At 44.2% G+C, this 11,874-nt stretch overlaps 1 protein-coding gene across 1 annotated transcript in view; it reads left to right on the forward strand.

The window, feature by feature from the left end:
* PPP4R2 (protein phosphatase 4 regulatory subunit 2) overlaps window positions 1–11,874 on the forward strand; it is a 75,963-nt gene that overhangs the window by 59,901 nt on the left and 4,188 nt on the right. Inside the window, exons 7-8 of the mRNA XM_068254946.1 lie at window positions 1,712–1,855; window positions 8,255–8,523. Coding sequence (XP_068111047.1) covers window positions 1,712–1,855; window positions 8,255–8,523 — 413 coding nt within the window. The remainder of the gene's footprint in view (window positions 1–1,711; window positions 1,856–8,254; window positions 8,524–11,874) is intronic.

Consider the following 11,874-nt stretch of genomic DNA (forward strand, 5'->3'; position numbering starts at 1 on the left):
TAAATTTTATCACTTTTTTTGCACAGAAATCCTGGGAAAATTGAACGCCAGGGAGAGTTAATTGGAATTCCACGTGAAAGACTAATACAAAGTGGTGTACGCCTGAGAAGTGAAATGAAAATCGTACACAAATCCAAACATTAAAAAAAACCCAAAAAACTGTGAAGTGGGGTGTGCAGAATTATTCACCCCTCTGAGTCAATACTTTGTAGAACCACCTTTTGCTGCAATTACAGCTGCCAGTCTTTTAGGGTATGTCTCTACCAGCTTTGCACATCCAGAGACTGAAATCCTTGCCCATTCTTCTTTGCAAAACAGCTCCAGCTCAGTCAGATTAGATGGACAGCGTTTGTGAACAGCAGTTTTCAGATCTTGCCACAGATTCACGATTGGATTTAGATCTGGACTTTGACTAGGCCATTCTAACACACGGATATGTTTTGTTTTAAACCATTCCATTTTTGCCCTGGCTTTGTTTAGGGTCGTTGTCCTGCTGGAAGGTGAACCTCCACCCCAGTCTCACGTCTTTTGCAGACTCCAAGAGGTTTTCTTCCAAGATTGCCCTATATTTGGCTCCATCCATCTTCCCATCAACTCTGACCAGCTTCCCTGTCCCTGCTGAAGAGAAGCACCCCCAGATCATGATGCAGCCACCACCATATTTGACAGTGGGGATGGTGTGTTCAGAGTGATGTGCAGTGTTAGTTTTCCACCACACATAGCGTTTTGCATTTTGGCCAAAAAGTTTTTCATTTTGGTCTCATCTGACCAGAGCACCTTCTTCCACATGTTTGCTGTGTCCACCACATGGCTTGTGGCAAACTGCAAACGTGACCTCTTATGCTTTTCTGTTAACAATGGCTTTCTTCTCGCCACTCTTCCATAAAGGTCAACTTTGTGCAGTGCACAACTAATAGTTGTCCTATGGACAGATTCCCCACCTGAGCTGTAGATCTTTGCAGCTCGTCCAGAGTCACCATGGGCCTCTTGACTGCATTTCTGATCAACGCTCTCCTTGTTCGGCCTGTGAGTTTAGGTGGCCAGCCTTGTCTTGGTAGGTTTACAGTTGTGCCATACTCCTTCTTCACTCCGCTTGAACAGTGCTCCATGGGATGTTCAAGGCTTTGGAAATCTTTTTGTAGCCTAAACCTGCTTTAAATTTCTCAATAACTTTATCCCTGACCTGTCTGGTGTGTTCTTTGGACTTCATGGTGTTGTTGCTCCCAATATTCTCTTAGACAATCTCTGAGGCCGTCACAGAGCAGCTGTATTTGTACTGACATTAGATTACACACAGTTGCACTCTATTTAGTCTTTAGCACTCATCAGGGAATGTCTATGGGCAACTGACTGCACTCAGACCAAAGGGGGCTGAATAATTACACACCCCCCACTTTGCAGTTATTTATTTGTAAAAAATGTTTGGAATCATGTATGATTTTCGCTCCACTTCTCACATGTACACCACTTTGTATTGGTCTTCCACGTGGAATTCCAATACAATTGATTCATGTTTGTGGCAGTAATATGACAAAATGTGGAAAACTTCAAGTTGGCCGAATACTTTTGCAAACCTGTGTGTTTGCGTGTGTAAGTGCGTGTGTGTGCGCGCGTGTGTGTTTAGGCCCAATTTTTAGGGAGAGGCTTGTCAACTTCTTTGTTTTTGGGAGAGAATGTAAACACTCTAATGACATAATGACTTTCTTCCTAGATCAAACATTAATGGCCCAGGAACCCCAAGACCACTGAGCAAACAATCTAAGCTGTCGTTATCAAGCCCCACTACATCCAACGGTTTACCTGAAGGAGCTGAGAATAAGGAGTCCGAAGCGGCTCAGAAAGACAAAGATCACAGGTGACCATCCATTTACTTGTATAACCAGAAACATCCTCTAGGAAGCTAGTTTAAAAGTAGTCGAGGAATTTTCTCTGAAAAGATTTTAGTTATCCTGTTGAGAATGTAAACATTTAAAGAGGAATTCCAGGGAAATAATGTAATAAAGTGTTTCATTTTTACAATAATTATGTATAAATGATTTAGTCAGTGTTTTCCCATTGTAAAATCTTTCCTTTCCCTGATTTACATTCTGACCTTTACCACATGGTGACATTTTTACTGCTTGCAGGTGATGTCAGTGGAAGGAGATGCTGCTTGCTTTTTTGACAGTTGGACCCAGCTGTAAACAACTGTTATTTCCCACAATGCAATGAGGTTCACGGACAGAAAACTGTCAGGACCATGGTCCTGACATCCCACTTTGGGAGGTTTCACCACAATATCAGCCATATACAGAGCTCCCTGATGATCAGTTTGAAAAGGAAACATTTCTCATGGGAAAGGGGGCACCAGCTACTGATTGGGATGAAGTTTAATTCTTGGTCAGTTTCTCTTTAAGTTAATCAATTTAACCTCTTGCCGACCGCCTAACGCAGGATGGTGACAGCAGAGAGGCTCTGTTGTTCCCCCGTGACGCATGTATGGGTCATCTTGCGAGGAACGAGATTTGACAGAAGCTCGAACGAGCGCAAGCTCCTGTCACTGTACACAGCGGGCCCCAGCGACCAGCCTATATCAGCACTGGCAGGCTGTGGTTTATTTTATTTTTTTTGTAATTTAAGTTTATATATAGCGCAGACATCTTATGCAACGCTGTGCAGAGTATAGTCTTGTCACTTAACTGTCCCTTGGAGGGGCTCACAATCTAACCCCTACCATAGGCTTATGTCTATGTATGTATAGTGTAGTGTATGTATCGTTTGTAGTGTAGGGCCAATTTAAGGGGTGGTGTATATATATATATATATATATATATATATATATATATATATATATATATTTATATTTATATTTATATTTATTTATTTTTTATTTTTTTTTATATTTTTTTATTTTTTTTTATTTTTTTTTTTTTTACAACAATTTTGTGTTTTTTATTATTGAAAGAAGAAAAAAAAAACTAAACATAAAAGCGGCCATAAAATACCACTAAAAGAAAGCTCTTTTTGTGAGAAGAAAAGGAAGTAAAATTATTTTGGATGCCAAGTTGTATGACCGAGCAATAAACCGTTAAAGTTGTGAAGTGCCGAAACCTCTGGGGCTTAAGTGGTTAAAGGGACCCTGAACAGAATGGGCTTCCTCCAGTCCCACGTAGCCCGTGAGGTCCCCAGCATTCTCCTGGTGCCTCTGCCGGCTCCAGTAATTCAGCTGAAGTCGTGTGTGCGTGCCATCATGCTGATCGCCGTAAGAGTCCTGCACATGCTCGGTTCAGTCTTTAGAGAAACGTGCACCCACAGGGCTCTTAGGGCGACCAGCGTGATGACGTGCAGGGGGCGCACACTCGTGACTTCAGCCAAAGGCGCTGGCTTACCGGAGCCAGCAGAGGGACCGGGAGAGGAGCAAGGAGGATGCCGGGGGACCTCGCGTGCTACGGGGAGCTGAAGGACGCTCCAGGTAAGTCCAGCTTTTGAATTTCCCCCTCTGCTCAGGGTCCCTTTATTATATAGGTATGTATAGCCTGTATAATTTCATTATTGAGCAGCCACTAGTACAGTTCCTTATTATATACAGTACTTGCACATTTTGGTGCTATTGATGTACAAAATAACATTGCAAACCAATTCTTTCATTTTGATATATTTTTGTAACTTGTTCTGATGAAGGCAGATTGCTCTTGTTTATCTCAGGAGTAGAATACGATTTCCTGTTAGATGCTGCATATAGTTATCTAAAGAGACAGACTAGTTCTGTGTTAGAGCTCATGGTGTATGGCAGAGGTTCCACTACAGAGAATGGGGATGATCTTGAAAACTCTGCCCCTCTCACTGGATATTAGCTCTAGCAATTTACCGAGGCAATTTTTTTCTTGTTTCACAAAGGGGGTAAGAGGCAGACAGGAGTATATAAAACTGAGTTAACAAGTACATAAGGGGGGGGGGGGGGGGGGTGACATACCTCAATAACAGATCCATAAACATTTTTAATGAGCACAGGCAATACGTTTCATGGGTCTCTGTCCACTTCCTCAGGCCAAATAAATTGCCAGGTTTCAAAAGCCAGGTGCAGTGCGTCACTTTGTGTTTTCTTCTTAGGGTTCACTGCTCATCCTTCCACGCAGTTTGTGAGTGTTTTATAAACACTTTCTTGTGGAGTAGGACACCCATTTATACTTGATATACTTTGCACTTAAAGGGAACCAGAGATGATCAATGCGTAGTATGCAGCCGCACGCGTAAGCATATGGAGGGAGCCCCTGTGATGCAGACAATTGGCCGCGTCCGCCGGCCGACTGGTGGCAATGACTGGACCCGGGACCGGCGGATTCAGGCAGCCGAGGACGGCGGCGTGGGAGCGATCCAGGCTTATGGGGCTGGAGGAAGCCCCAGGTATGTATAACAGCTCTGGTTCTCTTTAGCTCTGGTTCTCTTTAAAGGACGACTGAAGTGAGTGGGATGTGGTGGCTACCATATTTATTTCCTAGTTGCCTGGCTGTCCTGCTGATCTTCTGCCTCTAATACTTTTAGCCATACACCTTGAGCAAGCATATGAAGCTCTGGTATTTCTGACAGTATTGTCAGATCTGACAAAATTAACTGCATGCTTATTTCAAGTGTGTGATTCAGAAACTACTGCATCCAAATGGATCAGCAAGGCTGCCAGGCAGCTGGTATTTTTTAAAAAGAAAAGATATACTTACCTGGGGCTTCCTCCTGCTCCTTGCAGCCGATCTGTCCCTCGCCCACAGCTCCGGTGTCCCAGGATCCCCTCCATTGCAGATGCCAACCTTGCCAGGTCAGCATCTTCTGCATATGCTTCGTGCGCAGCGGTAACGCTTGCGCTCATGTGGCCTGGATCGTTTTGCGCAGAATGCTCCTGGTGACTGGGCACGGCTGCGTGCTCAAGCAGGCGCAGAAGATGCCCAGTTAAGTAGATGATTTTTTTTTTTCCTGTGTCCTTTATTTCGCAGATGGTTAAGGATGAGTTCAGGTCGACTTTAGAGATTTCACCGCACTGTGCATGCGCAGAGTGCTCCCATTTAATTATAAGAAATGGAGTTTTGTGGGGTCAGCGGACTGTATTGTGCATAAATGGGTCTAGAGTGTTTAATTGGACCATCTATTAGGTGAAGCCGTGTTAAGCATACAATAAGGACAGTAAAAAGTTATGGCCGATTACACCCAATGTTGCATTGTCCAAAATCACTTAATCTTTATTGCACAATACATCAAACCTAATGAGCTCCTCTCATGGAGGCAGGTAATACACAATCTTAAAACCATATCTGCGCAGACATATTTAAAATGAGAAGTTCCCCGCTTCCCACTTTGTAATACATAGACTTGTGTGCATGGAGACTAGCCACAATTGGGCTCTTTTTGCTCCATGCACGCAAGTCCAAGCCCCTCACTATTACACACACAAGCCAAGCACACAGCAGCTGCTCCCCTCTAATAGGGTATAGTCCTGAGTATAGCTGCAGCATATATTGTTGGTCAGCTTAAATGCACAAAACGCTGTATATCAGCAGTTCAAATTCAGCATTGTACTTGCGTGTGTCTCCCACTTACCGGCACCTCCGTCAGCTTTATGATCATGTACAGGTAGCATCAAATCGCTTCCAAATACAGCGCTCACTCTCCACTAGTACAGTCCAGCCTCAGAGGAGGCGATATTTTATCTTTTGAGTGACAGTAGCAGAGCTCTGCACTTGTCAATCCCATTCTCGATGCGTACCGAGCGGTGTCCGCGGGCAGGTGATCTGGCTCGGATGTGGGACAGGCATGTATGAATGCACTACCGCAGGTGGCTCCTCCCAGCGCCGTGTTTCACGTCACAGGACGTTTCTTTTGCCGGAGGTCTCTGATTGCTGATGCGATCTTTTTTTTTTTTTTTTTCTTTTTTCCCTCCCTTCCTCTTTCTCCCTCCCCTCCCCACTGTGCCATCCTAAATCGCCATAGGATAGCGATTGGCACTGTTCCCTGTCTCTCATAGGCATCAGCCTATGAGAGGCCACGCAGTACGAGCTGCTCTGAGGGACAGCACAGTGTTCCTCGTACAGTGCGGCAGGAGATCGCAGCGCTGTACAAATGTAAACGGAGTTCTTTCCCATTTCGGCTCCAAACAGTGTGCAAGCCACAATAGCGGCTTGCAGGCTGATCACGGAGCAGAGCTCTGTGAACCAGCAGGGAACGATTGTGCATGCACGCGCACATTCCCTGCTAAACTGCAGCTCAAAGACTTGACGCCGATTGGCGTTAGGCGGTCCTGGCGCTGCCGCCGCGGTCATGCCCATCGGTGTGACGCGTTCATTAGGTAGTTAAAGATTCACAGTAATAGATCTCATGTGTAACTTAAAAGTGATATGACAGCTTTTCTAGGTCTACCTTTGATGCCACCTCTCTTCTTCACTGCAATTTTATTTCATAGTGAAATGATTTATTGTCCTAATTATTTTATGCTAGGATGGGGTAGATGGGGAATGAGGAGTCTGCAGGATGTGATGCTATATGTCATGTTTCTGATATGTCACCATGTTGGTCTGTGTGGCCTGGTACCCTGTACTGGTTCTTTATCCCTTTAGCTCAGAATCCCAAAATGTTGATTCAATGTTGTATGTTTTGTGCCTTCCCTGCTAGAGATATCCCTGCTAATTCCAAGGTTATCCTGATGCCTTCCCTTTATCCAACCTTGGTTTTGCCTATACCCCAGAGAGTTTGGGAGGCTCCTCCAACACATGTGCTTCTTTTATCCCTTTTCCTCATATCATAACTTAAACATGGGAATGGTGAGCTATGTCTCCAACTTTTTCCTGATTTATTAACACATCACTGATGGGATATATCTATTTACTTACATGGGCAAAAGAAGAAAAATGACTACATATTTCTTATTGTAAAGCTTAGTCTGGCTCCATCGTGCAGCCTCTGCCCTCTGTTGATCTCTCATTGTTAGCAGGTGCCAGCCCTACTCACCCACCCTCCTTCCATCACATGATCTGTCTAAGTGTGGAACACCCTGGTAGTTTGTTTCCCCACCATGATGCATCTAGTGACATCACGGGCGTACATGCATGCAGTATAGGGGACATGCTGGGAAAGGAGGGAGCCACAGAGCACTGCTGCTCTTTTACAAATTAGAGTTTGAATGTGGCAGTTTGTATTTTGGGGTGATTGGAGTCTCTTAGGAATGTCCTAATTTGTGGTGTCTGTAAAGGACAAGGGGGAAAGGGGGGGGGGGGGGAGGAGAGCGCACTCAATAGACAATTTGAGAAAACTGGTTAGCCAAACGTGGAATAATCTCACCTGAGATTCTTGCCGATTAGTCCATATGGGTTGGTTGGCTGAAGAGCTTTTGTCCCACTCAGAACCGGGGACCAGGTCTTTCCAGCGATTTTCCTCCACAAGATGTACTGGCACATATGCTCCTCCGTTCACTGAACTTCAATCCTGGATCAGATGTATTTCCACTCCTCGCAAATGCTACCTACTGCTATAGGCGGCCGCATTTATGCATAGGAGTGTCTGCACAGAGGTGTCTTGGATGTGCAGGAGGAACCAAGTTTGAGCCTAGATGAATCCAGCTTCTCTGTATGCTTTACACTTGTAAGCCACAGGCTGCAGGAGGGTTTGTGTGAGGGGTAATGGCTGGGAGAAACTCCGCACTGCTCTGCGTGTCTCGCACAAGCAAGCAGCTGGAGGGAGGTTTGTGAGCAGGTGCATGGTAGAAAGGATAAAAGGCGACTGCCGTGTAGTGTAGTTAAATGTATATAGAACAGCGACACGTTTCCGAGAGCTCAACTCTTTCATCAGGGTGAAGTTCAGTGAACGGAGGAGCATATGTGCCAGTACATCTTGTGGAGGAAGATCGCTGGAAAGACCTGGTCCACGGTTCTGAGTGGGACAAAAGCTCTTCAGCCGACCAACCCATATAGGCTAATCGGCAAGAATCTCAGGTGAGATTATTCCACGGTTGGCTAACCAGTTTTCTCAAATTGTCGATAGAGTGCGCTCCCCCCACCCCCTCCTTTTCCCCCCTTGTACTTTACAGATATCTTCACCACCCAGAGTGGCTTTTAAAGGAGCAGCACCAACTAACATAGTTTGCCTATACTTTCCATCGGCATTGCCAAGATCGCTCCCTCTGTCGAGTACAGAGGTCAAACAACCCTTTCTTCCTCAACGTCTAACTCATGGTGTGAGCAGTTTACCTTGCCAATGTCTCATGTAAGTAAGGCGATTGTTGTTACTGTGTCCCTAGTGAACCTCTGTCACCTGATGAGAGTTCGCCGAGCACTGTGAAGAATAAACACCTGGAGGAAGACCCCACGGAGGAGCATGAGGTGAAGAGACTGAAGTTTGACACAGAAGAGGATGATGATGAGGAGGATGACGACGGTGAGGAGCAGGCTGCCCAGGCAGAGGACTCCTCCACTAATACTTCCACTGAGATGACTGACGAAGCAGAAGCTGCAACAGCCAGCGAGGAGAATGGAGAAGACAGCAGTGATACAGTACATACTGCAGAAGGTGGGTGTCTTAGCAATGTAACCTGCCGCCATCAGGAATACATAGACACGTCAGGTGACCTTTCTGAGGTGGCCACACATTGTACAGCACATACTGCAGAAGGTGTTTTAGCACTTTCCAAAGTGGCATACATTGTGACAATCTTAGGGGTTATGTATTAATACAGTGCTGACATTTTCTGCAGAGCTTCTACTTAGTGTATATAGTCATGTCATTAACTATCACTCAGAAGCTCACACTCTAATTCCTACCACAGTTGGTCAGGGTCTTATAGTTTGAGGCCAGTTTTTGACAGGAACAGTTAAACTATCTATTCGGGGTGTAAGAGGAGACTGTAGCATTCGGAGGAAACCCTATCAGATATGAGAACATACAAACTCCATGCAGGTAGCGTCGTGGCCCATATTTGAACTATGGACCCTAGGGCCGAAAGGCGAGAGTGCTATCTACCACACCACCGTGCCGACCTTAATCATCAGTCATTCCTGAAGTAGCAGGTTACCACCCTGCACTTTTGTCAGTCAGGTTTTTATATGGCGTTTCGATTGATATTTTCACCTCCTCCGTTTAACAAAAAAAAAAAAAATTTAATGCACACACGTAAGATATGCATCTGTCCCATCTGCATCTTGAAAATAGTAATTTATAGTGAATTTCACCATGTCCCTGTCACCTACAGCAGTAGGTATTATTAATCCGGCAGGTTTTGCTCCAACACTACTCATGGGGGGGGGGGGGGGGTAAAAGTTTCCTTTATGCTTCTCAAATGCATTCTTTGGGAAGATGCCGGCCAGCCTGCATACTCACTTGCACACTATTCTTCCAGTTGGATCACCTCTCTGCCAACCTGGTGGTGCTTTTGAAAATACCTTAGAATCCCCCATGAGTTGGCTGTCAGATTTAATACTAGGTACTATAAATAATGGATGCATAGGAAATGTACATCTTTATTCTTTATAAAAAAAGTTTTGCAATATTGTTTTTTTTAAGCCTTAAAAGGAGTTTTGAGGTGAAGTACCTTAAGGTAACCTGTATACACTGACCTACAGAATGCTGGACTCCTGGCACTGACTGTGTGTGCTCTGCTGTGAGCGTGACCACAGCGCCCTGGAGGGTTGAACTGTGCATGTGCATGAAGCGAAAGGCCAGAAATGTGCATGCACTGCAAATACTGCTTCTGTGTCAAAGTTCATGATCCAAGGGTGGACCGTGCCAAATTAGTAAAGAACAGAGCCATGGGGGGGGGGGGGGCGCGCAGAATGGTACACAGTCCTCCTCATGGTTGCATTCTGGAGGCCAGTGTATTCACATTAACGAAGTTAAAGGAGTTCTGAGGTGGAATACCTCATATCACACCTCATTAGCACATTAAAAATGCATGCCAACAATCTCTCGTTCTCAAAAAAAAAACTTCAGTTTTTACCTTTTTATTTTTACATTTATAAAGGTTTGCAGAGGTTTTATTATCGTACTTCTGCCGGAGGAGTCCTTAGCTGCCTAAAATCTCTGCCTACTTCAGCTGTAGAGGTTTCAGGCAGCTAAGGACTCATTTTAATTGAAATGTTCAATGTGACATCCGCTCAGACCTTGTCGTGAGGAACAGAGCTGGAACCAGGTGACTCATGCCCCAACCATGGAAAAAGAAAGGTGAGGTTCCGCTCGATGTTACAAAAATATCAAAAATAACTTTATTGGGTACTAATGACACAGCACAAGATACACCGACATGTTTCGGACACACACTGGTCCTTAATCATAGCATTCATGCTATGATTAAGGACCAGTGTGTGTCCGAAACATGTCGGTGTATCTTGTGCTGTGTCATTAGTACCCAATAAAGTTATTTTTGATATTTTTGTAACATCGGACTAATTTTAATTTTTTAATTTTTTATTGCACACATTAGCAAGTAAACAATACCCTTTATCATCAGGGAGGGTGGGTAACTAGGACAACTGCTTCAAAGAGTGTATCCAGAGGGAAGGTGTGAAGCTAGCATCTGTAAATAGACAGCTAAGGGGGCGGGGGGACACATGGCAGCGCCTATAGCTATTAGAAACCAGGAGAAATTCTAGATGGAAAATGTGCTTAGTTCCCTTTAAGCGAATCTTAAGTGAGAGATAAATGGAGGGTGCCATATTTATTTCCTTTTTAAACAATACACTTGCCTGGGAGTCCTGCTGATCTCTGTCTGAATCACATGCCTGAAACAAGCATAAAGGTTCATACACACCTGTCCAACCATCTACCAAACTTGTCTGTTAAGCCCCATACAACTTTGTTGTGAAAAGTTGAAACAACTAAAAGTCTTTTGCTATTGTTCAAACAGCTGATAAGAAGTCAATCCATCTTATCAGTCTTAAGCACCATACACACGCTCAACAGCGGTCTTTTATGCGTTCACGACTTTTGTTGTGAAACAAGTTGAAACACCTAAAAAAGTATTTTGCTATTGTTCAAAGAGCTGATAAGACTAATAAGAAGTCAATACAATGGTTGGATCGACTTCTTACCAGTCTTATCAGCTCTTTGACCAATAGGAAAATAATTTTTTAGGCTTTTCAACTTTTCTCAACAAAAGTTGTCAAAGCCCCATACACAAACTCAACAGCGGTCTTTTATGCTTTATCAGCTTTTTGAACAATCGCAACAAAAGCTGTATGACAATTGAGCTGCATAAAAGACCGCTGTTGAGCTTGTGAATGGGGCTTAACAGACAAGTTTGGCAGATAGTTGGACAGATTGTTGGTAGGTGTGTATGAGCCTTAAAGTGACTCTGTAACAAAAATTACGTTTTTTCTACCATCCTACAAGTTCCTAAACCTATTCTAATCTGTTCTAGGTCACTGCAGCACTTTGTACTATCAGGGTCTCTGTAATAAATCAATGTATCTTTCCCCTGTCAGACTTGTCGGCCTGTGTCTGGAAGGCTGCCAACTCTTCCGTGCTGGTCTGTTCCTCTATGCACACTCCAGTGTGTGTTTTATTTACATAAGCCAGCAGCTTCTCTGCTATCTTATCAGTGATAGAAGAGAGCTGGATAAAAATCCTCCTCTGTTAGGCTGTGAAAGTAGCTGGCTGACACATACTGAGGAATTACAAACACAGGCACAGGCAGAGCTGTCTGCAGGAAGCCTGTAATGTTCAGTGCATGAGAGAAGAAGGGGACAGAAGGTAAACACACAAATGATCTTTTGAGATTCAAAAGGAAAGCTGTATACAGCCTGCTTGTGTATGGATGTATTTTCTATGTGTGGACATATTGTACATCAATCTACTTCCTGTTTTGGTGGCCATTTTGTTTATAAACAAACTTTTTAAAACTGTTTTTGACTACTTTTAATGCGGCCT

The sequence above is a fragment of the Hyperolius riggenbachi genome, chromosome 9 (genome assembly GCF_040937935.1).
Source record: "Hyperolius riggenbachi isolate aHypRig1 chromosome 9, aHypRig1.pri, whole genome shotgun sequence".
Lineage (NCBI taxonomy): Eukaryota > Metazoa > Chordata > Amphibia > Anura > Hyperoliidae > Hyperolius > Hyperolius riggenbachi.